General features: G+C 47.4%; 2 protein-coding genes across 11 annotated transcripts in view; one reads left to right on the top strand and one right to left on the bottom strand.

The window, feature by feature from the left end:
- KRCC1 (lysine rich coiled-coil 1) overlaps positions 1–5,845 on the bottom strand; it is a 47,036-nt gene extending 41,191 nt beyond the window's left edge. For all 9 annotated transcript variants that reach the window (XM_030563629.1, XM_030563628.1, XM_030563626.1 and 6 more), the window contains exon 1: positions 5,730–5,845. In XM_030563629.1, the coding sequence (XP_030419489.1) occupies positions 5,730–5,808 (79 nt within the window). In that variant the 5' untranslated portion in view covers positions 5,809–5,845. The remainder of the gene's footprint in view (positions 1–5,729) is intronic.
- A 13,342-nt stretch (positions 5,846–19,187) lies between these two features.
- SMYD1 (SET and MYND domain containing 1) overlaps positions 19,188–25,692 on the top strand; it is a 46,654-nt gene continuing 40,149 nt past the window's right edge. Inside the window, exon 1 of one of the 2 annotated variants that reach the window (XM_030565459.1) lies at positions 19,188–19,512. In XM_030565459.1, the coding sequence (XP_030421319.1) occupies positions 19,376–19,512 (137 nt within the window). In that variant the 5' untranslated portion in view covers positions 19,188–19,375. The remainder of the gene's footprint in view (positions 19,513–25,692) is intronic. The other variant, XM_030565460.1, reaches the window with a different exon arrangement.

Genomic DNA, 25,692 nt, shown 5'->3' with positions numbered 1-25,692 from the left:
TAACATTTTAAAGGGACATTAGTGAAAGGAGGGCCCTTAAACACTCTACTCCCCAGTTCAGATGAATGAATCCTCTTTCGCTAGAGGAGTAACCTCTAGCATTTTCAAAATACTTCTTACGGTGGCTGGTGCAGAAGGCTATTGGACATGAGGAATACCTTCAATACATAGTTTCACCCTGAGAGCTTTGGTGCTAATGAGTTTATAAAATGCTAAGTTTCACCCTGAGAGCTTTGGTGCTAATGAGTTTATAAAATGCTAAGTTTCAACTGAAGGCATGTGTAGTTACCCAAAAAAAAAACAAAAAAAACACCAATCCCACAAACATGAGAAAACAGAACTTTGTACCGTTTTCCCCAAACTTACTCATCTGAAGAAAGTAAATGCTCATCTTCAAGAATTTGATTGTTTAAAAAGGCTTAGTGTCAGTTTACCACCCATACGTAAGCAGTTTTATTACTTGTAAGGAATCATTTTGTCACTATTATTTCTGTTAATCATTGCAGCAGACCTGTACTAATTTGCACTAGCGATGGGGTGATCTATTGTTAATTTAATCACTAATGCAAGTTTCAGAAATTTAACAACAAAACAATTATACACCGACTGTACTTGGTTAATTTAGACTTCAGTTCCACTTTAATTTGCAGTACTCCGTGTCCGAGCAAGTACTTTGTAGATAAATACATAAATGAAGCCTAACATGGCAGACTTATTTACTATCTATCTCTGCTATTGGACCTCTGGCAAGATGAGGTAGTAATGTTGTGTTTAGCTACATGTTAGTATGTGTGATTAGCTACATGTTACCACACATGATGCTTTCTACAAGATAATCTCTCTAAATCAAATGGTAAGAGGTGGTGAAAATTGTTTTTACTGTTCTCTCACCCTAAGCCACAACCTCAAGATTAAGCTTCAGGAATCTGTTTTGCAGGTCTGATGTATAAAATTTGGTTCATATTTGTTGTTAAAGAAAATTCCAGAAGATTTAGAACAGTGACATGCACTTAAAGATTTTTTTTCTCCCCCATGTGCGGTAATGGACATCATAGCATGTATGAGAAAATTGTCTACAGGGAGGCAAATGCACCAGGTGCATCAGGATCAGTATGTAGATCTCACTGCAAGAGAGATTAGGCATCACCAAAAAGTATATAAAATATAGACATGAGTCTCGAACTGTGAGAATTTGAATGAGTGAGATTTTAAATGTCTCACTGAAACATACAGCAAAATCCAACCTCACAAAGGAGAGCCTTCAAACTCTGGCTTAAAATGCATCACAGAGAAGAGAGAGTGACCCTTACCCCAATGAATGAGACTTGGCAGGCCTGACAGGGTATATAATTTACATACACACTAGCTGCACTACAGGTTTGGTATGCTCCAGAGCCAAAAAGCACACCTGTTGCCAAGACATGCTCACGCAGAAGGGAGGAAGACTCCCAGGTTAAAAGGAACAGATTTCAAAGTGGTGTTTGAAATTTCTCTCTTCTGTGACATGGTTTTGCTGTGTTTCATTGAGATTTAAAATCTCACGCATTATTTTCTGAAATCTCCCTCATTTAAATTCTCGCAGCCCAAGAGGCCTGGTAAACCGCGGTTAGGTTGAGTTACTGTCTCCTCACAGGAGGGTCTGAGAGCCCCTAGTCCTTCAGCTTCTACTTTGCAAGTACACCACAGCTCCAGCTACTACTCCCAAGGCTATCCCCAATTAGCCTCTTCTTCTTGCCAACCCCCACACCTTCCCTTTAACACTCCCCACCAGCCTCTCCCCTCTACTACCACCACCATTCCCTCTCCCAACATCTCCCGACCCCAGCCAGCTCCCCACAACACTCCATACCTCCACTCCCCCTTTCCACCCTGTCCCCTCCCACCCAAAAACTAACAGCAACTTTTTTTTTTTTTTTTTTTTTTTTAAAGTACATCAGAAGCAGAAAGCCTGCCAATCAACCAGTGGGGCTGCTGGAAGATCCAGGTGCTGACGAAGCACTTTAGGAAGATAAGGCTTTGTGGAGAAGCCAAATGATTTCTTTGCATCCGTCTTCACTGCAGAGGATGTGAGGGAGATTCCCACACCTGAGCCATTCCTTTTAGGTGACAAATCTGATTAACTGTCTCAGGTTGAGAGGCCAGTAGAGTAGGTTTGGGAACAAATTGGTAAATTAAACAGTAATAAATCACCAGCATCAGATGGGATTCACTCAAGAGTTCTGAAGGAACTTAAATATGAAATTGCAGAACCATTAACTGCAACATGTAACATTGCTTAAATCAGCCTATGTATCAGATGACTGGTGGATAGCTAATGTGATGTTGATTTAAATACTCCAGAGGTAATCCTGGCAATTACAGGCCAATAAGCCTAATTTCAATACCAGGCAAATTGGCTGAAACTACAATAAAGAACAGAATTATCAGACAAACCAATGAACATAGTATGTTGGGAAAGAGTCAATACAGATTTTATAAAGGGAAATTATGCCTCTCTAATCTACTAGAATTCTCTGAGGGTGTCAACAAACAAGTGGACATGGGTTAGCTAGTGGATGTAGTGTACTTGGACATTCAGAAAACTTTTGACAAGGTTGCTCACAAGATTCTTAAGCAAAATAATTAGTCATAGGATCAGAGGGATGGTCCTCTTATGGATCAGTAACTGGTTAAAAGATAGGAAACAAAGGATAGGAATAAACAGTCAGTTTTCAAAGTGGAGAGAGTAAATAGTGGGGGCCCCCAAGGATCTGTATTGGGACCAGTGCTGTTAAACGTATCCCTAAATTATTTGGGAAAAGAGGTAAACAGTTATATGGCAAACTCTGTACATGATACTATTGTGAATAATTTTGTGAGTCCAAAATGGACAGAAGAGTTACAAAAGGATCTCACTAAACTGGGTGACTGGACAACAAAATGGCAGATGAAAATTAATGTTGATGAACGCAAAGTAATGCAATTGGAAAACATAATCCCAACTATCCTTACAAAATGATGGGGTCTAAATTAGCTGTTACCACTCAGGAAAGAGATCTTGGAGTCTCTGTAGATAGTCCTCTGAAAACATCTGTTCAATGTGCAACAGCAGTCAAAAGAACTAACAGAATAAAAGATGCTGACTCTGTGGGTGCTTCAGGGCTGGAGCATCGACGGAGAAAAGTTAGCAGGTGCTCAGCACCCACCAACAGCCAAGCTCCCCACTCTCTCCCCAGTGCCTCTGCCTCGCCGGCGGCCCTATTGATCACTCCTTCCCCGCCTTCCCAGTGCCTCCCACCTGCCGCAAACAGCTGCTTTACAGTGCGCATGTCGACTCTGAGAGGGCGGCGGAGGAGTGGGGATGGGGCGTACTCGAGGGCGGGAGTGGAATGAGGCAGGGCGGGGGCAGACCAGAGAGGAACAGAGGTGTCGCAGGGGGTTGGAGAGAGGGGTGGAGTGGGGGCAGGGCCTGGAGCAGAGGGGACAGGGGGTCGAGCACCCCCCTGGGTACAGGGGAAGTCGGCACATATGAACAGAATGTTAGGAACCATTAGGAAAGAGTGAAATAATATCACAGAGAATATCATAATGCCAGTTCTTAAATGCATGCTATGCCCAGACCTTGATTACTGCATGCAGTTCTGCTCATCCCATCTCAAAAAAGATATACACCTCTACCCCGATATAGCACAACCCGATATAACATGAATTCAGATACAACACGGTAAAGCAGGGCTACGAGGGGGGCGGGGCTGTGCATTCCGGTGGATCAAAGCAAGTTTGATTTAACGCGGTTTCACCTATAATGCAGTAAGATGTTTTGGCTCCTGAGGACAGTGTTACATCAAGGTAGAGGTGTATTAGAATTGGAAGCAGTACAGACGAGGGCAACAAAAATGACGACAGGTATGGAACAGCTTCCATATGAAAAGTTAAAAAGACTGGGATTGTTCAGCTTAGAAAAGAGACTACTAAAGGGAGGACATGATAGCGGTCTATAAAATCATGACTAGTGTGGAGAAAGTGAATAGGGAAGTGTTATTTACCCCTTCGCATAACACAAGAACCATGGGTCATCCAATGAAGTTAACAGGCAGCCTGTTTAAAACAAATATAAAGCAAGTACTTCTTCATAAAACACACAGCTAACCTGTGGAACTCATCACCACATCATATAGGGAAAGCCAGAACTATAATTGGATTAAAAAAAGATTTAGATAAGTTGATGAAAGATAGGTCCATGAGTGGGTTTTAGCTAAGATGGTCACAGGGACACAACCCCATACCCTGGGTGTCCCTAGCCTCTGACTGCCAAAAGCTGGGGCTGGATCACTGTAAATTGCCCTGTTCCGTTCATTCCTTCTGAAGCATCAGGAACCAGCCGCTGTCAGTAGACAGGATATGGCCAGACAGACCATTGGTGTGACTCTGTATGGCTGTTCTTACATTCAACAGCCCCTCCTCCAGTCTCCCCTTGAACACCTCCTCCTTATCCCTCCCCTCTGTCAGCCCCTTCCCCAGCCAAACCTCTACCCTTTTATTATCACTAGTCTTATGTTTTGTATTACTGCAGTATTCAGGAGGGTCAGCCTCATAGACTCCGCCCAATGCAGCCCCCCCATCTCCCCACAATGCAGCCCCCCCATCTCCCCACAGAGATACCCCCAGTGCAGCCACCCATCGCCCCTGTGGCTCTCCCCACTGTAGCCTCCTCATCACCCCAAACTCCCCCAGCGCAGCCCCCCCACCGCCCATGTCCCCCCAGCGCAGCCCCCCATCTCCCTACAGAGACTCCCCTCAGTGCAGCCCCCCCATCGCCCCTGTGTCCCTTCCCAGTGCAGCCCCCCCATCTCCCTACAGAGACTCCCCTCAGTGCAGCCCCCCCATCGCCCCTGTGTCCCTTCCCAGTGCAGGCCCCCCATCGCCCCTGCCGTTCCCCACTGCAACCCCATTGCCCCTGTGTTGTCCCCCCAGTGCAGCCCGCCATTTCCCCCCAGTGCAGTCCCCCCATCGCCCGTGTCATCCCCCAGTGCAGCCCCCCCATCGCCGTGTCATCCCCCCATCGCCCCGTGTCATCCCCCCACTGAAGCCCCCCATCGCCCCATGTCAGCCCCCCACTGCAGCCCCCCCATCGCCCCCGTGTCAGCCCCCCAATCGCCCCGTGTCAGCCCCCCACTGCAGCCCCCCCATCGCCCCGTGTCAGCCCCCCACTGCAGGCCCCTCATCGCCCCCGTGTCAGCCCCCCACTGCAGCCCCCCATCGCCCCCGTGTCAGCCCCCCAGCGCAGCCCCCCCATCGCCCCGTGTCAGCCCCCCAGTGCAGCCCCCCCATCGCCCCGTGTCAGCCCCCCAGTGCAGCCCCCCATCGCCGCGTGTCAGCCCCCCAGTGCAGCCCCCCCATCGCCCCGTGTCAGCCCCCCAGTGCAGCCCCCCCATCGCCCCGTGTCATCCCCCAGTGCAGCCCCCTCATCGCCCCGTGTCAGCCCCCCAGTGCAGCCCCCCATCGCCGCGTGTCAGCCCCCCAGTGCAGCCCCCCCATCGGCCCGTGTCAGCCCCCCAGTGCAGCCCCCCCAGCGCCCTCTCCCTTTCACACGTAGGGGCCCTATCACCCCTCAGCCCCAGCCCCGCCCCGGCTCCCCGTCCTCGCTCTGCCTAGTCCGGCTGCTGCCCGCCAGGCTCCGGCTCCGGCCGCACCCTGTGGGGAGCGGGGGAGGGGCTCCCGGCCGGCCGGCCGGCCCCTCACTCACTCACCTTCTCTCTGGACAGTGGGCACGGGGCGCGGGGCCCTATCCCTACCCCCCGCCTCCCCCCCCACGGGGGCCGCCGCCATGGGGGAGCCCGTGGGGCGGGCGCTCCCCGCTAGCTGCGCAGGGACGGCGGCGCCCCGCCCGGCCATCTTACAGCGAGCGCGCCTGCGCCCAGCCTCCAGACCAGCCGGCGGGCGGGGCCTGGAGCTCATGCGGCTTCCCCGCCAGGCCACCTTAAAAAACAAACCTCCGCCTGCGCCTGGCCCCTGAACGAGAGCCGGGTCCGGCTGCCCCCGCAACAGAGCCTGGGCCCTTCAAGGGGAACCTGGTCCACCTTAACCGGCGCTCAGCTCCCCTTAAGGGGGACCAGAACACCTTAGCCAGCGCCCTGTCCCCTTCAAAGGACCAGTCCTCCTTAAATACTGGCGCACATGAACCTTACAGGTGCCATCCCGTAACAGCCCGTCTCCAGCTGCCCTTCGGCCCCAGGGAGGGCAGCTCCCAGCATGCCACGCGGCTGCTCCAGCCTGCAGGCCCTGTGACCAGGCCACTGGGATGAAGGTCAGGCTCTGGGTACCAGCGCCTGCACCTTGGGCATCAGGCTGTGTTAACCTATGAGAGGGGTTGTTGCAGGCTGCGCTGTGGAGCCCTGTGGCCTGTCTCAGGGGATCACACGTTGCCTGTGTCTGCTCTGCCAGGGCTTTGGTTGTCTCTTGATGGCCTCCAGGACACTCCATCCAGCTTGCCTCTTGATAGGTGCCTAACAGAGCTGCAGTATTGCAGACCGCAAGTGTTCACATATCATGAGCTCCACCGGCATGCCAGGCTGCACTGCCACGGACTGAAATAGGCTGTCAGGCTCATCCGGCAGTCAGTGCTCTGGAAGATGAAGGAAATTAAAAATTGATTAAATTATGTTTAAGGTGAGCTTTGTACTAGAGATGGGCCTGACCTACAAAATGGAGACCTATGCTTGGGTCTGGATTTTGAACACTACAAAGGTCAAAGGTTTTGGTTGGGTTCCCAGCAGGTGGGCGATCAACCTCAAATGTAGATCTGGATACAGATTTGGATTCCTCACTGCCAGCCTGTCCACTTTTCTCTAGATCACAGTGGTTCTCAAACTTTTGCATTGGTAACCCTTTTGCACAGCAAACCTCGAAGTGCAACCCATCCTTGTAAATTAAAATCACATTTTTTATTTTTAGCACTATTATAAATGCTGGAGACAAAGTGTGGTTTGGGGGTGGAAGTTGATGGCCTTTGACTCTCACAGAATAACCTTGTGACCCCCTGAGGGGTCATGATCATCAGTTTGAGAACCCCAGTCTAGCACATGTTGCGTACATGAGATTCATAGAGTTTCAGGGCTGTTGTAATGAGGTCCCTGAGGTTTTTCTTTGCCACTTGCTCGCTCATAATTAGAGAATCAAATTCCATAATTAATGATAAGTTAATTATAAATTGTGTGAGCCACTTAAACACTGAGGATTCAGCTGTTGTGTTGATGAGGTACTAGCATATCTACACCAGTGACACCATCACAGGACCTAACCAGATCAGCCACACCATCACCGGTTCATTCACCTGCACATCCACCAATGTAATATATGCCATCATATGCCAGCAATGCCCCTCTGCTATGTACATCGGCCAAACTGGACAGTCTGTACGGAAAAGGATAAATGGACACAAATCAGACATTACGAATGTCAATATACAAAAACCTGTAGGAGAACACTTCAACCTCCCTGGCCACACTATAGCAGACCTTAAGGTGGCCATCCTGCAGCAAAACAACTTCAGGACCAGACTTCAAAGAGAAACTGCTGAGTTTCAGTTCATCTGCAAATTTGACACCATCAGCTCAGGATTAAACAAAGACTGTGAATGGCTTGCCAACTACAAAACCAGTTTCTCCTCCCTTGGTTTTCACACCTCCACTGCTAGAAGAGGGCCTCATCCTCCCTGATTGAACTAACCTCGTTATGTCTAGCCTGCTTCTTGTTTGCGCGCACGCACGCACGCACGCACACACACACACACACCCCTACCTGCCGCTGGAAATTTCTACTACAAGCATCCGAAGAAGTGGGTATTCACCCACGAAAGCTCATGCTCCAAAACATCTGTTAGTCTATAAGGTGCCACAGGACTCTTTGCTGCTTTTACAGATCCAGACTAACACGGCTACCCCTCTGATAATGGACTGTGCAGTGACCCAGAAAAAAAAATTGCTAGTGAGATGTAAGACTTGATACTAGCATGTAATTGATGACATTATGGCCAGCAGATAGTGCTATTTGTTTTATTGATATAAGGGCAAGAGATAGAGGAAATTTTCCATCAGAAAATGCCAATTAGTTGAAAGCAAAATGTTTCAGTGGAAATGTTGATTTTACCAAAAGTTCATTTAGAAAGAAAATAAAGCATTTCAAATCTTCTATTTCAACCTTTTAGTAATGGAATGTTTTGATTTTCATTTCAAAATGACTTTTTGTGTCAATTTATAAAAATATTATGGTATGTAATATAAAATTAAAAATTGAAATTGGAATGAAGCATTTTAATTTTATCAAAGCAAGGTATTTCACGCAACCTGAAATGATTTTTTTTGTTTGAAAATTTTTTCCATTGGAAATTTGAAATTTTTGCTTTCATTTCATTTTGGAATGGGAAAAAATATCTCAGTCAAAGATATCTGAAGTTTCAGAAAAGCTGAGTCTTTCATGGATATCTTCTTATTAATACTGGAATTTTAATTATATATTGTGACACTACAGTATGATGACCTACAAGTTCACTGAGTGGTAAACTTGTGCAACGTCTGATCAGCAGCACGGAAATCTCGCTACTCACACAAACTCAAAAGCAAATCTTTCTAGAGTTATTCTTGCTATCTGAAGACCCCAAAAGGCTGACAGACTGCTGTTTACTTTCAGTGGCCAAGAAGATAGTGCCACAGATGGTTGCACAAACACTAGTACAAACTGTGTTGAGGGTCAAAGGTCCCGAGCAATGGAGGCAGGAGTGGAAGAAGACAGCAGTTTCGAGGAGATCAGTTTGAACTGGAACAAAATCTTTTCAAAATGTTAGAATTTCCCGCAGAACTGGAATTCCAGCTCTATAAGTCACTTCCTCTTTTACCCTTTTCTTCTATTTTATATGCTTTAAGCTTATAATTGGTAATATAGATACAGTAGCTCAAGCTATATTATTTGATACAGTATCATATGGTATAATTTTATCACTAGATAAAATAAATCTTAAAGGTGTTTAAGTAGCTTTAATTTTCTGATATACTTTAAGGCATTCTGTATCACCCTCCTTCAGTGTGGGGAAGTGGTGTTGGCTTGGTACCCTGACTACAAAATATTGCAAATAGTTCAGACCATTCCATCTTTTTAAAATAGAAATGTGATTGATATGATACATACAATCAATCTTTAACAAAGGTCTATATCCAAGGGATTTGTTTTGTATTAAAGAAGCTGATATGTTCAAATGGTACAGTATGTTGAAAAGCCAATGTGAAGTGTCAGTCTTTAAGATGAATCATCCAAAATGTTACAAGGACTAAATGACCATAAAGCCTGATTAACTATATGATTAGAGAGACAGGGCAGGTGAGCTAATATTTTCTATTGGCTGAACTTCTGTTGGTGCGAGGGAGAAGTTTTTGAGCTTACACAGAGCTCCTCTGACCTCTTCTGTAAAAGGTATGGAACCTACAGGTTTGGTGCCTCAGGGGACACTGCTCACCTACAGGCAGAAAACCAAACCTTACAGCCACAATGGATCATTTCCAGGTGGAAAATTGCACGTATGAGAACAAATCACAGGACTCCAAGTGGGAATGTCTCCCATAGCCCCACGGCACATGCCGCCTTCAAGACCTGAACCCACAGTACCATTATCAGATTGCTACGATGGGTTAACCAGGAAAGGCTTCCATTTCCTGCTATGGCCCAATGCCTACCAGATGAACCAGGGAAGGATAGGACTGGACATCAGCCTTCTAACAGGTCAGGCCCTGGACTGGGTGTCCCCTTTGCTACAGCACGATCACCCCATACTGGCCAGTTGGGACATCTTCCTCTGGCAATCTTCAACAACTGAGCTTGCATTGCGGAGGTGGTCATTCAGAGACTCCTCCAGCCTCAGGGTGGGCTGCAAAGTATGCAGCCTGCTTTCAACGGCCTGGAATGAACTGGCCCAGCTACGCTAATTCTGTCTTGATCTCAGCGAGGAAATAAAAGATGAGCTTGCCCCCACGGTGCCTCATGTGCATCTAGATGCATTTATTGAGCTCTGCTTCCAAATAGGCACCAGACTTAGTGAGTGGCAACTTGAGAGGAAAGGGATTCCACCCTGCATCCAGGCACCACACACAACCCCTACAAAGGCTCCTTTACCCAAGCTCATGCAGGTGGACGTGGCATGAAACCAACTGGACCGTTCCAAATAAGACCAACAGCAGCATGACAACTTGTGATTCTACTGTAGTGGCACTGACCACATGGTGTCCATCTGTCCCTGTGGTTCCAGGGAAATGAACTTGCCCAGCCTCAGTAAGGGGATCAAGCCTAGGCAACATCGAGAAAACTCCACCAAACCCCCTCCACCATTCTCGTCCAATACAGGAAATGTCCCCACACCTACAACTTCAATTACAACTCTGGCTCCAGGATTCTAGATAGATCCTCTCCCACTCCCCTTCCCCTCAAGAAGCCTTATTGACTCTGGGGCCAACAATAACTTCATGGATACTACTGTGGCTCAAATACTCAGCCTACCCATACAGCCTAAGGCCACCTCTGATTTAGTTGAGACAGTCAATGGATTGCTGCTAGCCTCTGGCTCTGTCAGTCAAGAGTTTTGGAGGTGATTTTTGGGGAGCACTAGGAGCACCCTCCAGTTTAGCCTGATCTCTGGTACTTGGAATCCCCTGGTTGGCAAAACATGACCCGGATATCTCGTGGAGTGAGCATGCCATGACATTTAATTCTCAGTTTTTGCAGGCGAACTACCTCCAGATTTCCAAGCTTGAGTCTCCAGAACTTCAGGTTCGATGCCTTGCCTGGGCTTTGGAAACAGGGAGAGATGCCTGTGCAACAGAGCAGGCCCCTTTGCTGCTAGGGTCAACTACCGCACTCCCAGCAAAATACCAAGAGTTTTCAGATGTATTCAGAAAGTGAAACACAGACACACTATCCCTTCACTGGGAATATGACTGCCTGATCAACTTACAGCCTGGGCCACGATTCCATTTGGCCGAATATATTCCATAGCAGACCCTTAAGGACTACATCCATGAGACCTCATCCCCTGTAAATAGAAAGATGGCTCCCTAAGACTCTGTGTGGACTATTGTGTTCTAAACAAGATCACTGTGTCTACTCTCTATCCCCAATCCCAGAGTTCCTGGATCAGGTAAGAGCAGCCTGGCTATTTACCAAGTTAGACCTCAGAGGGGCATTCAGCCTATTCAGAAACTGGTCGGGGGATGAATAGAAAACCACTTTTTGCACTCAGTAGGAACACTTCAAATATCTTATGATGCCTTTGGACTTACTAATGCACCCATGACCTTTCAGCATGTAATTAAAGATGTCTTATGAGATATGATGGACCTAGGGCCATCTCTAGCTATTCTGGGGCCCTACTCAGCCCGCGAGGTGTGTGTGTGTGTGGGAGGGGGGCAGGCCTCCGCAGTGGGGTGGGAGGCAGGGGGGAACCGCCCCCCACACTCACTGACGGTGTGGCTGGGGCTGGGTTGCTGTACTTCTCACTGCCGGTGAGTGTAGGCCTGGCCCTGCTGTAGTCCTCAGGGGCGGGAAGAGGCGGGGCTGGGGCAGAGCAGGACTGGGGGCTTTGGGGAAGGGGTGGAGTGGGGGCGGGGGCTTTGGGAAAGGAGTGGAGTGGGGGTTGGGCTGGGGTGGAGCAGGGCCTGGAAGAGGTGGGGCTGGGGCGGAGCAGGACTGGCGGCTTTGGGGAAGGGGTGGAGTGGGGGTGGGTCTGGGGTGGAGCAGGGGCGGGAAGAGGCAGGGCTGGGGCAGAGCAGGGGCGGGGACCTTAGGGAAGAGGTGGGGCAGGGGCTGGAACAGCACGCAGCTGCGTACTTTGTGTCTGGGTAGGGATGGCCCTGGATGCACCACTATTTGGTTGCCTGCTTAGATGACATCCTAATTGACTCTGAAGACCAGCCTATGCACAACCAGCATGTGCACAGGGTCCAAAAAGTCTCTGCCAACGTGGACTCTGTGCTGAACTGGAGAAATGTATCTTCATTCAGCCCACTGTGGAAATTCTTAGGTTACATTCTCTATGCCAAGGGAGTCTTTATGAATCTGCAGAAGGTGGAAGTGGTTTGCAAGTGGGCAACACCATGAAGCAATTGAGAAATTCAGTGCTTCATTGGGTTTGCAAATTTCTATAAATGCTGTGTATGAGCCTACCCCCAAATCCTGGCCCCTATAACTTCTCTGTGGGAAAACCTGCCCAGGTCTCTTGGACACCAGAAGCTCAAGAAGCCTTCACTCATCTAAAGGGAGGGTTCACCTTCACGCCCATCCTCGCGCATCCTGACCCAAGTCAGCTGTTTATCCTGGACACTGATACTTCCACCATCGCCACTGGGGTAGTGCAGTCCCAAAAACAGGGCCTCAACAAAGAAGTTCATCCCTGTGCATATTATTCCTGCAAGCTCACTCCTGCCAAATACAATTATGAAATTTCAGACAAGGAGTTACTTGCCATCAAAGTGGCTTTTGAGACCTGGAGGCATTATCTTGAAGGAGCCAGACTTCCAGTTCAGATGTTCACTGATCACAAAACTCTAGATTACCCGTGCTCTGTGAAAGGTTTAACCCAATAACAGCTACACTGGGTTCTCTTGAAAAGGAGTCTTAAAAAATCTAGTTTGGATAACAGATGCCTATTTTAGCCTGTTGGACTATCTGAATACATTGATGGGACATATAGGATCATCTGCCCAACTCCTCATGAGAAAACGTCTAAAAGCCAGATTGCAGACTTTATCATAGTTGTTGCAACCTAAGCGGATTCAACGAGACACACAAACTAGCCTAAAATTGAGACAAGCAAAGCTATTTCTTTGACAAAGGTGCAAAGCCTTTATCACCACTGGAAAATGGAAAGACTGTTTGTATTTGGCATAAAGGAGCACGGAAACCAGCACAGGTGACAGACCAACACACTGGTCCAAGATTTTATCTCATTGAGACAAAGGAAGGAGATCTCTGTAAGAAAAACAGACAGGATTTGATGAACACTAAAAGAAATAAAAGAAATGTGCAGAAAGGGAATGGAAAATGGAACAAATAGAAAATGTGTCTACATCCAACTCAGAAATGCAAGCAATGCCAGACCAGTTTACTGAATCTACTGAGGCTCCAGTGGTCAGTTCAAATTCAGGTAGAAAAAAAAAGCCGGGAGGAAACACATTGATACTCTCACTATTCTCTCTAAATGCAGAGTGATAAGAAAACTTGCTAGATAAAGAGACTAATTGTTCTAGATGACTAAGGATTCAGAGTGGAGTTATGGATGCTAAATTAAATTGATACGTTTACGTAAAAAAGTTGAAGTTCAGTTAAATTGTATGTCTTTATTTAAAAAATAAAGGAAGATATAATGATATTAGGAACTTTGGAGTAGGAACCAAAGTTACCCACAGTGTTGGGGTGTGGGGAATCATGTAGTGAGCATTATTAGCAGAAGCATGTTGCTAAGGCACTTGGGCCAGGCAGGTAGCTGTATGGTTTGATTTGGTAAGTAAATTGTTTACTGTTACTTAAAAAATCTCCAGTATCTTTTTGTATGTTATAATAGTAACTTGGCAGTAGCTGTTACACATACTATTAGTGGACCTGAATAATCGCAGTAGGCTTCCTACCTCATTTGGGCTTTTATCAATAGGTCTGAAGTAGATGACCCAGTACAATTTCTAAAGAACTTTTACTGCACTTCTAGAGAGAGAGAAGAACTTTCAAGGAATCCTAAAGTGGAGGGCTCTTCTATCTTTATCTCCATTAACTGCAATGGGAATGGAGGATGTTCACCTCCACAGAGGATCAAGTGTTATGCTTTCTGTAAATGCTAGTAAGTCCTTGCTTGGTTCCCCTGACTCACTCTTTTTCATGTGTTCATGAATATTGTAGCTTATTGATTGATTGATATAATAAATCATGCAGTGACCAAGCAGAGGATGTTTTTTAAATGGAGTCAGAGGGGTTGCATGTGTCTAAGTGAAAGCAAAATGTGGCTCAGTTATTACAAACTAGCACTTCTCCCGGGCGCTCTGAAACCACGGTGACAGGCATGGTATAAGAACCTGAATAGAAGTGTAAGCAGAGTCAGGATAAGCTCTACCCTGATATCTGGTGGTGAATTATGGTGAGCGTGGAAAAGAATTTCAGGGGCTTATTGTGTTTGCATAGGCACACTCACCCTGCCTGGCATAGCCCACGGCAGCCTGGGATGGTTGCTTTGACAGTTGTGGGATCCCCAGTTTCTTTGTTGTTGGGGCGGGAGGAGTGGAGTGTTGTCACCCTGATTGTGTGGATGAGGAACTGTGAAACTGCTTTGTGACAGGGAGTCTCACCATCAATTGAGTGACACTTGCTAGACAAGAGAGTGGGCTCCTTGTGTGAGCCAGAAGCACCAATTGCACCACCTTCTCTATCCACTGTTGAATATCAGAGCTGATTTTTGATTCCCTTAAGAATCTAAGTTACAGGTTACTGAGCTGAACTCACTAAAAGCTGAAATCACTAAAGAGCTGTGCTAACTAGTGGGGGAGCCTGAAGCTATATTGTGGAGCAGAGCAGCTGGTGGAGCAGAGCAGTTTGTGGGACGGTTGGAGCGGCCCACGGAGCGAGCGGAGCCAAGCAGCAGTTTGTGGGAACAGCTGGAGTGGATCATGAGATAGCTGGTGGAGCAGAGTGGAGCGGAGCGGAGCAGTTCATGGGGAAGGCGGAAGCAGAATCCCACGGAGAGGCAGGGCAGTCGGCCTCAGACCACGTAAGGTGCCCCTTTCTACCCAGGCTGGTGGAGGGAAAACCCCTGCAGATAGACTCTTGAACTCTGGGGCTGCACTGACCCAGGACAGAGGCTTTTGGGTTGCTGGACTTTTGGGACTGTGGGTAATTTTTGGGTTGCTGGACTCTTGGGACATTTGAGGTATTGGACTTTGGAGTCTTGGGGTGATTTTGGCGTTGCTGGACTCAAGAGCCCAGGGAAAAGGACACAGCCTAGTTGAGGTGTTTTCCCAATGTAATGCTATGCTGTTTATCTCATGTTATTAAACATTTTCTGCTACACCAAAACTCTGTGCTTGTAAGATTTTTCCAGGTCACTGGGTGGGGGCATGAGCTGGTTTGCATTACGTTGTAGGGAAGGGACCCCTATGTACTGAACCCGGCCCTTGCTGCTATCTATTTGGCCTGGCAGAAGGGTTACATAAGTGTGACTCGGGGTGTTGCAGGGTGCTCCGGCCTAGTGGTCATAGTTCACTACAGTGGCTGTTAGGCCTAGTAGCGATAGTCCACGGAGACGTCAGTCCTGCCTAGTAGCAATAGTTCAAGGTGGTGGCTGTCCCGCTTAGTGCCTGCCATCTGGGCGGGAGCATGGGAGTCCAGCCTGCCTTTCTCACTGGGTTCCGACTCATGGCCCTGTGAGGCTGACTCAGCTGCTCACCTGTGTTTGTGTGGTGTGCAGCTTCCGGTCAGCTTCCCTGGGTCACTTTGTGCTCCAGTCCACCTACCATTTGGCTGCTACCCAACTCTGGGGGACGTTGCCTTCAGGCTTTTGGTCCTTGTCCCCTCCAGTGGGTGCTGTGGTTCCCTTTGCTTACTGTCTCGATACTGGGTCTACTCCGGTCCTCCCTGGGACCTTCCAGGGTATGTCCTGCTCACTGGCTTGCCAGCTCCAGATCAAGCTTGCTTTTAAACCCCAAATCCCTCCCCTCCTCCACAAAACAGCTTTCACAGCATCCTCTGGCAAGGAGTTCCACAGGTTGACTGTGCGCTGTATGAAAAAATACTTCCTTTTGTTTGTTTTAAACCTGCTGCCTGTTAATTTCATTTAGTGACTTGTGTTATGAGAAGGAGTAAATAACACTTCCTTATTTACTTTATCCACTTTCTCCAGTCATGATTTTATAGACTTCGATCATATCCCCCCTTAGTCATCTCTTTTCCAAGCTGAAAAGTCCCAGTCTTATTAATCTCTCTTCATCTATACCTCTAATCATTTCTGTTGCCTTTTTCTAAACTTTTTTCCAATTCCAATATATCGTTTTTGAGATGAGTGACCAGAACTACACACAGTATTCAAGATGTATGTGGATTTATATAGAGTCAATATATTTTCTGTGTTATTGTCTATCCCTTTTTTAATGATTCCCAGCATTCTGTTAACTTTTTTTTTACTGTCACTGCACATTGAATGGATGTTTTCAGAGAACTACCCACAATGACTCCAGGATCTCTTTCTTGAGTGATAATAGCTAATTTAGACCCCATTGTTTTATATGCATAGTTGAGATTATGTTTTCCAATATGCATTACTTTGCATTTATCAACACTGAATTTCATCTGCAATTTTGTTGCCCAGTCACCCAACCATACAACACAATTTCATAACTTCATATGCACTAACGATATACATATTTAGATAGAACAGCGACTTTCAGCAGATCATATCCTTTCTCCTGATACCTTACGTGGCATGCTTTATATGCAAGATCCCAATATATATAAATGAGGAATATGGGGGTTACAGAGCACTCCCCCAAGGTATAGAATGTTACAGTAGGTCTCCATCCTGCTGTAAGGGGAAACTAGCAGACAAAGGCCCCCAAATTACATATTGCAATTGCAAAACAGAAAAGATCAGATTGTGCCCACTCCTTGCATAGGAGCCCAAGATGGTAGGATGGCACAAGAAGTGCCCTGCACTGTCCAGCAGAGGTCGTCATAATTCCTTAGCTAGTAAGTAGGCCCTTCATTTAACAGGTCCTGTCTGCCTTCCAAAGGGAAGTTGTTTATTTTTCAGTCTAGCCAAGCTCTTGTGTGCCCTACTGCCTCAGGTAGATAGTTACTGATAAAACTCCAAGTTATACCATTGTGTTGATAACATATTTTAAAATATGAGAAATAAAGTGATTTTTGTCTATTAAATAATTGTTTCCATTTATTGCTTCCCAGGGGCAGGATTCCTACAGTAAGCAGAGGTTCGGAGTGTAGTGAGGAATTGAGTGGTTTTGGCAGGTCCCTCACACAAATCCAGATCACCACAGGAACCTCCCCAAGAACTACTTGGAGATGGATACACTTTATACGTGTCACTGCACAATAGGAACATGCAGGTCTCTAGACTTGGGCCCAAGCCTATGATGCACAACTGAGCAGTTCTGAGATTGTCCAGTAGATGGCAGGAATGTGTACACACACACACTCTCTCTCTCTGGCTCATTACATATAGTTAGACACAGGGCCGGTGCAACCATTTAGGCAAACTAGGCGGCCGCCTAGGGCACCTAGTGGTTGGGGGCACCTAAAAGTCCCCTCAGGCGAGGAGGTGGAGTGGAGGTGAGCTGGGTGGGGGGGCGTGCGAGGAGGGGTGCCTGCAGTAATGGGGGGGGGCACAGGGGAACAGCTCCCCGCCCCAACTTATCTCCACTCTGCCTCCTCCGCTGAGCACACAGCCCAGCTCTAAGTCTCCTCCAATCAGCACCGCAAACCTGGGCGGGGAGGAGAATTAGAGCAGCGCCGGCGTGCTCAGGGGAGGAGGCGGAGCCGAGGTGAGCTGGGGCGGGCTACCCAGGCAGGGTTAGCTTCCGCGGGGGGAGTCTCCCTAGGCAGGGTTAGCTGCCGTGGTGAGGGGTGGGAGAGGGGGGGAAGTCTCCCCAGGCAGGGTTAGCTGCTGTGGCGGCAGGGGGGAAGTCTCCCCAAGTGGGGTTAGCTGCCGTGGGGGGATGGGGAGTCTCCCTGGATGGGGTTAGTTGCTGTGGGGGGACGGGGGAAAGAGGGGTTAGCTGTCGTGGTGGTGGGGGTATCTGCTGCAGGGGGGCTCCCCGGATGGGGGGCTGAGTTAGCTGCCGTGGGGGGAGCGGGGTTAGCTGGGTGGGGGGGTGCAAGGTGGAAGTTTCTCCTAGGGCGCGAAACTTCCTTGCACCGGCCTTGGTTAGACAGAGTTCATCCTCAAGGGGCCGTGGGTCACTCAGAAGAATTAATCACTGTCATCTCTCTGTGCCTTTGTTTCCCCATCAGTTAAATGAATAATTCTTACCTGCCTCTCAGGGAAACGGGGATGCTAAATTCTTGAGTGTTTATAAAGCACTTTGAGACTCTGGGATGAAATAGGCTCAGATACCAATGTGACGGGCATGTGAGGTTACCATGAACTTTAAAAGTGCAAGGTCTCATCGAAGAACTGTAAGATGCTAAATAGCAATATTTAGCTGATTGAGAGTCCAGGACCACATTCTTTGCCTCAGCGACAGCAGTGTGAACGTGGAGCAACCCCACCAACCTCCGTGACTGGATTTGTAAAGGGACTGCTCAATGCAGCAAAAACAAGCCTACTCTCAGGACTGCAGGCTAGGAACTTGTTGCTTTATTAACTGCATGCCGCCTAATGCAGCTGGGGGAAACTCACACTAACTAACCAGTGAGGAGTAGGGGTGGAACAGGGCACCAGCCCTAAAACTCTGAGTAATCCAGTTAACCCTTGATGACCACTTTGTTACAGTTGCTGTAAAGGGAGAGCAGAAACTGGTCCCCATTTTTGTAATTTAATTGAACTCCCTGGTAATAATTCTCTTCCTTTCGTGCTCTGTGGGCCCAATTCATCCATCCAATTCAGTGGAGAGAAACTTGGGTGAATTTAGTCCTCCAGCATGTTATTTCATTGAGCCTATTAAACACTGGAGGAATAGCTTACATGGCAACCTGCACTGAAAGAGACGCCAAGTTTCTGCAGTCCTTCCAGCATATTCCCCATGCTTCTACGAGCTGCTTGGCTGGCATTTGAAAAGCGACTTTTCCAGGCCTGTCTTCTCCAGCAGCACTCGGGGCACGTATTTGACTACGGCCCCTTCTCTCCTACTGTAAATCTCACTGGGGTCGGGGGGGAAGCAGCCTTGTTTCCTTACTGAAAGAGACCAGATGACAGCGCAAGGGACACACACCAGCCCACCACTTACCACTGTCTCAGCTGTTGGCTCCTGACAAACAGAAGCATGTGGTTTCTAAAAATACCCTCCTAAAGAAAATACATGCTCTTTCCAATGGGAGAGGGTTAATTAGACACTGTGGCCATAACCTATACAAATGCTTTCAGCTTGGGAAATAATTCCAACGTGTTTTTCAGATGAGCTTATCCTAATGAAGCAAACAGTGCTGGTCACGCAGGACCAGCCCCTTTGATTTCTGGGCTTACAACTATATGAAGTAAAAAGCTCCCCCCACAAGTGGAAAATGGTATAGTCTCATGTAGGTGGGTGTGATGTGGACCATCTATTTCTAGGATTGGTCCTGTGGCAACCCAAAGGTGCTGAAAAAGCAGGAGTGACAAGGGACTTGGCTCACAGGACACCTGCGTTGCAAGCCTGGTTTCCCTGACATGACACCAGGGGAAATGGAGATGGTGGAAGTGTTCACTTCAGAAGGCAAAGGCAGGGGGTTGAAGGCAGCCAAGGAATTCTGGGCTGGGGATGTCATCTTCGCGGAGCCAGCCTACGCTGCGGTAGTTTTTGACAGGTAGGAGAGAAGTTATTATGCAGCAAAAAACCAATCTGTGCGGCTTGTGAAGCCCAATCTGGCTGCAGTCAGTGAAGGCTTCCTTAGAGTCTGGATAATATCAAGAAAGGCTCACAGAATCGCAGTCAGCAGCGCTCCACTGAGAGTCATTCTGTGGAGCTGCAGGTCACAGCGGCTGTCCTCTTGCTAGGACGGGATAGTCAGTCTGCTTGCCTGTTTTAAATACAGTGCAACCTGCTTCCGGGACATGATCTTGGAAGGTGCTTGGCGCTTTCAGCCTCCATTGAGAGCAGAGGGAGTGGAGGGAGCTCAGCGCCTCTCAAAATTGGGCCTCAGCAAATTATTCAAGTGAATTGCAGTGTTCAAGCTGCGATTGGAGTTACAATGAACCTCTAACTGACTTTGCTGTAGGAAGCAGGTACACTATGTCATTATGCTTTGTTTTCACATATAACCCCTTTGACTATATACACAGAGAGGGCACTAATGCTGAAAGTCAGTAGATACATTCATGCCACTGACAGTTTGTAATAACTTGAGATTCTTTCGTCCTGTGCCCCTTTATAACCAGTTACCCCCAAACAAATGGCCTAATACCTAGAACTTGGCAGCAGTGTTGTACTTGCCAGTGGATGAATTAATGGGCTGGGCTGGTGCAGTCATCTTTGAGAGGAGAGATTGGATTTCTGTAACTTTCCTGCGATATTGATGAAACTCAAAAGTGACTCCTGATGAAGATGCATTTTCCATTTATGTTACTTATCGTGAGCTTCTTATTTTTACATGAATAATATTTGATCAACTTCTCTTGTGGATGTGGATGTTAAGGACTAGATCTGCAAAGGGATTTAGGCACCTAAATGCCATGTCAGGCACCTAAGTCCAAAATTTAGATCCTCAAAACCCCTGTTCAGATGCTACCTCTCCCTGTAGATGCCAATTTTTGCTGTTAAAATCCCTTAGGCACCTACATTCTCACCAATGGGCATACACAAAGCTTCCTGATTCCTGGTGCCAAGTGTCTAGCTCAGGGGTCAGCAACCTTTCAGAAGTGGTGTACCGAGTCTTTATTTATTCACTTTAATTTAAGGTTTCACGTGCTGGTAATACATTTTAATGTTTTTTAGAAAATCTCTCTCTATAAGTCTATATATTATATAACTAAACTAGTGTTGTATTGTAAAATAAACAAGGTTTTCAAAATGTTTAAGAAGCTTCATTTAAAATTAAATTAAAATGTTGATCTTATGCCGCCAGCCCGCAGGTGGTCTGGGGTTCTGTTCAACTAAGCCAGCAGCAGGTTGAGCGGGGCCTCCAGCTGGGATTCTGGCTGGCAAGGGTCCAGCAGCCGGGACCCCAGACCAACAGTGGGCTGAGTGGCTCAGCCCACTGTCACTCAGGGGTTTCATCTGCCAGCTCCTGCCAGCCGGGATCCCAGCTCCCGGACCTGCTCAGCCCGCTGCTGGTCTGGGGTCCCGGCCCTGCCCACATGCAGTGGGTACCTACCTTCTCCCTGGTTCTGGCCCCTTCTCTTCCTCTCTGCACTGAGCTGAGGGTGGGAGTGAAGGGTCTGGCCAGGAGCTAGAATGAGGGAGGAGGCTCAGGGTTGGGGCAGGAGATTTGGGTGTGGGGCACTTACCTGGGCAGCTCCCATTTGGTGCGAGGGGTGTAGGTGGGAATGGGTGTTTGTGCGTGTGTGTGTGCAGGAGCTCCCGTTTGGTGCTCAGGGTGGGGGTGGGGATGTGGGGGGTGCAAGAGTCAGGATGTGGGGGGTGCATGGGGTGTGAGGGGGCTGGTATGTGGCGGGAGTGCAAGAGTCAGGGCAGAGGGCTGAGGGGCATGTGAGGGGGGTGCAGGTGTCAGGGCATGGGGGTTGGGTATATGTGGGGGTACCAGAGTCAGGGATGGGGTTGTGGGAGTGTGTGTGAAGGAGTCAAGCAGAGGGATTGGTGTATATGAGGGGGGTACAGGGCTCACGGCAGAGGCCGGGATGTATGCAGGACTGCGGGGCTCAGGGCAGAGGACTGGGTGTGTGTGTAGTGGGGGGTCAGGGCAGAGGGCTGGATGTATGTGGGGGGGGTCAGGGCTCAGGGCAGAGAGATGGTAGTTGAATTATGCCTAAATACCACAATGGATAGTGCTATATAAATGCCAAAATCGATTAGACTAACAGACTATGGGCCCAATGCTGCTGCGACTAGGCCAGATTCTGCCTCCCCTTACATTGGCCCTGATCCAGATCCCATCAAAGTTAATAGGGGTCTTTCCGTTGACTTCAGTGGGCGTTGGGCCAGGCCCATTGAGTAACATTCTGCAATTAGTCCCACTGGAATCAATGGATCTATTTGTGAAACAGGTAATACTCACTAAGAGTAGGGGTGGCAGTATCTGGCAGTACCTATTGAACTCAGTGGAAAAATGGAAGCAAGATCAGGACTAAGAGGTGATTTTATAGTAATTTGTTCCTAAGCATGGTCGTTTAATGCCAGCTAATCATTCTGGCCAAAGCTGAACTAGGCAGGGTCTCAAGGATCCCTATAATGAACTTTTTTTTTTTAAATGAGCAGCAGGCTAATTAAAATACCACCGGAAGAATGTTTTATCTCAGGCAGAGACAGAAGTAGCTTGCACAGAATGTTCTAACCATATCTTTAAAATAAAATGGTTTTATTTAGTTAGGGGTTTTTTTTTTGAATATGTTCATAGTAAAGGGACGCAGCCCATTGAGACTAGTCTTAAAGATTGTAGCTGCCTTGCAGACTCATCTAGAAATGGATCGTTATGATTATACACCGTTCTTGGAGAACTGTTCTTACGAGCCAGTTATGCTCATGTTAAAGGCATAGATATTCTTCAGATGGATCTTTGCGTACAGATCCTTATCTCTATGATGACCCCCTTTGACTACAATGAAGCTACTCCACTTTATACCAGCTGAGGTCAGGCCCTTAGATTGTTTTCTTTGACAAGAAAAGGCTGCTTGGTCTCTCGCAGCTAAGGATCTCAATGTGCTTCACAAGCCCTCATTAATCCACACAGGGCCCTGTCAAGGTAGGTATTATCTTATCAGTGCTCCACCTATTCTACACTGCTCTGTCTACTGAACACAGTAAGCCACATCCCCACGTGGTGTAAATTGCCATAATCTATGTCTATGAATGCCAGCTGGGGATTGGGACCAATATATGGAGCTTTGCAGGCTTACACGTGGAAGCAGTGTGTAAGGCACCTGTATAAAAGTCTGTGTCTACACTAGATTATTTTTCTTAACATTTCCTACCGTTGCTGCTATCAGTTCAGCTCCCTCTGTGCTAGTGGGGTGCTATGTGCTACTGTAAACAGGCTACCTGCTTTGCCACCATGTCATCTTCCAGGTAAGGCCCGTGCCTGGGAGTGTGAATTGCCAGTGAAAGTCCTGTTAAAAGAAACTTTCCATTTTCTCCATTCCCCCCACCTCTTTTTTATTTTTTGAAAAATGATCCTTGGAAAATGTCAATTATTATTGGGACCCCACCCCCCAAGTTGTTTTCAGTGTAAACAGAACATGGTAATCCCTAGCCATACACCAGTATATTTATAGTCAGACTCCTGGGGCAGCTGTTTCAAAGCCTTGCAGGTTTTGAAATAATGCAGTTTAAAAAAAAATCAGTTCTATAAATAATTCCAACATTGCCCCCTCTCCTCAAAAATGTTATCTGGACAGAATAGCTTATACTGCCTGCAGCAAGGGACTAGATGTTATGTTTGCAATGGGATGGATTTCCTATCCTAACAGACCTTTTCCTTCCCAAACTTCTATCAACAGAACAACAATCCATCTAGGCTGGCAGGCTGTTTCTAAAAGTATTTCAGAGCAAAGGGGATCTCCTGCCTCGGTATGATGCACCAAACTGTGCTATATTATGCCAAGGAAAGACACTTTTCCCTAACCCCAGCTGGTGAGCAGTTCACCCCTTGTTATTTGTATTACAGTACTGGTGAGAGGTCCCAACTGAGCCCAGAGCTCCATTGTGAGGTGATGGGCAGCCGCATAGTCAGTGATAGCACTTCACTGCTCCAAAGAGTTTACAATCTAAATAGACCTAGCAGAAAAAGGAAGTGTTATTATTCCCATGTTACAGAAGGGGAGCTGAATCAAGCCACAGAGAATTAAGCAGTTTGTGTAAATTCAGATAAGCGGTCTAACTGGCTCACTTTAAGTAGTTGTTGTTCCGGTGGCTGTCATTGGGTCCTTAGAGCATATCAGTAAAGTTCAGCCCCCAGCTACATACGTGTGACTGCTCCCAATCAGTTGACAAGGTTTGTATAAATGAAGGATAATAGAGCCGCATGAGTTCAAAATTCCTCTTGCATTTTCCATAAGACCTGGGCTGCTGCTTCACTTCCTATCTTTAAAACCTTATGTGGTTTTGTTGTGCATTGTCTGAAAGGCTGCTGTGCTCCTCCCCAGAGGTGGCTGCTTTTCAGAGATGAGTGAAGATGCTCCTTATACATGCTGCATGTCAGTTTTGCTTTGGAATCCTTCTACACAGCAATACTATTAATGTGAGATCAAAACCTTTACTTTCTTCCTGCTCTCATGGGGAAAAAAAAAACCCAACAGCCTTAGGTCAGTGGTTCTTCTGCGACACATCCTCCTGAAAGCCTTCCTTTGCTTTGATGGGTACATTTTTTTACAAACCCTTTTCAGCTACTGTCTACCTGTGTGCAGCAAGAAGGCTCCCCTTAACGACGGTGGGGAGGACCCCTCCGTTCCCAGCAGTATCTCTCTCCTTGCCTTGTACAGTACACTTGTGTGTTTTTATCAGTCCTGTGGCTCTTTGCTGCCTTACAAGGAGAGTAATCTCTGCTGCACCTCTCTGCCCCCATGACTTGACAGTTGATAGAACACAGTCTTGCATTTCTGACCAGCACCCAGTTCTGCCATTTGACTCAAGAGAGCAGGCCACTGCTCCTGCTATTAGCATGGAACCTGCTGGCCAGCCTGTCTCTTGTTGGCATTCCAGCGTGCCTGATCATTGTCATCCTACAAGCCACTGTTTAACGTGGGACTTTACACTCTGCCTATAATCTTGTTTGCAATTGTCGCTTAATAAAGCTCTATTTGTTTGTGTTGCAAAACCTAGAGTGGAAGGAGCAAGGTGTATGTTGTTAGCAGCACAGGTAGCAATGCTAGATGAATTACAGCTGTGCTGGCCTTTCCATTGTAAGTAGAGAGCAAGGATGGCTGTGTGGTTAAGGCACTGGACAAGGCCTCTAAAGCTCTGGGTTGAAGTCCCAGCTCTAGCACAGACCTCCCATGCATGGCTTCTCAGAGTTGCATCTGACGAAGTGGGTATTCACCCACGAAAGCTCATGCTCCAAAACGTCTGTTAGTCTATAAGGTGCCACAGGATTCTTCGCTGCTTTTGCAGATCCAGACTAACACGGCTACCCCTCTGATACCCTCAGAGTTGGTAACACAACTCCCACCTTTTCATGCTCTCTATACATGTATATATATCTCCTCAATATATGTTCCATTCTAAGCATCAGAAGAAGTGGGCTGTAGCCCACAAAAGCTCATGCTGAAATAAATGTGTTAGTCTCTAAGGTGCCACAAGTACTCCTGTTCTTTTTGCAGATACAGACTAACACGGCTGCTACTCTGAAACCTCCCATGCGTAGTTTCTCTCAGCCTCAGTTTCCCATTTGCAAAAGGTGGGTGATAATCATAGGATTGGAAGGGACCTGGAGAGGTCATCTAGTCCAGTCCCCTGCACTCATGGCAGGGCTGATAAATAACGCTTCCTTTGCCTGTCTTGTCTATTTGCTCTTTGGAGCAAGGATTCTCCCTTCTAGGTGCATCGCAGTGCCTACCTAGCTCAATAATGCATTGCTTGTGGCCTTTGGCTGCTAGGTTAGACATGGTTATGATTATTTGGATTCTCTTGCACTCAATAAGACACGCTTAGACTTATGTACACCCACTTACCATGGTTAAGGGTGTGTTTCCACAGCAAAAGCTGTGCACAGGCTAGCCCACCTGAACTAGTTTGAACCCAGCTAGTACAGGTAACAACAGCATTGAAGTAGGCTCAATGTGAGCTTCAATGTGAGAAGTACAAGCCCAACATGACCTGTCAGTACATACTCAGTTTGTTAGCCTAGGCTGTGCTGTATTCATTGCCTTTGTTACCA

Source organism: Gopherus evgoodei, chromosome 5 (genome assembly GCF_007399415.2).
Source record: "Gopherus evgoodei ecotype Sinaloan lineage chromosome 5, rGopEvg1_v1.p, whole genome shotgun sequence".
Lineage (NCBI taxonomy): Eukaryota > Metazoa > Chordata > Testudines > Testudinidae > Gopherus > Gopherus evgoodei.
This window is presented reverse-complemented; position numbering and strand designations above follow the sequence as displayed.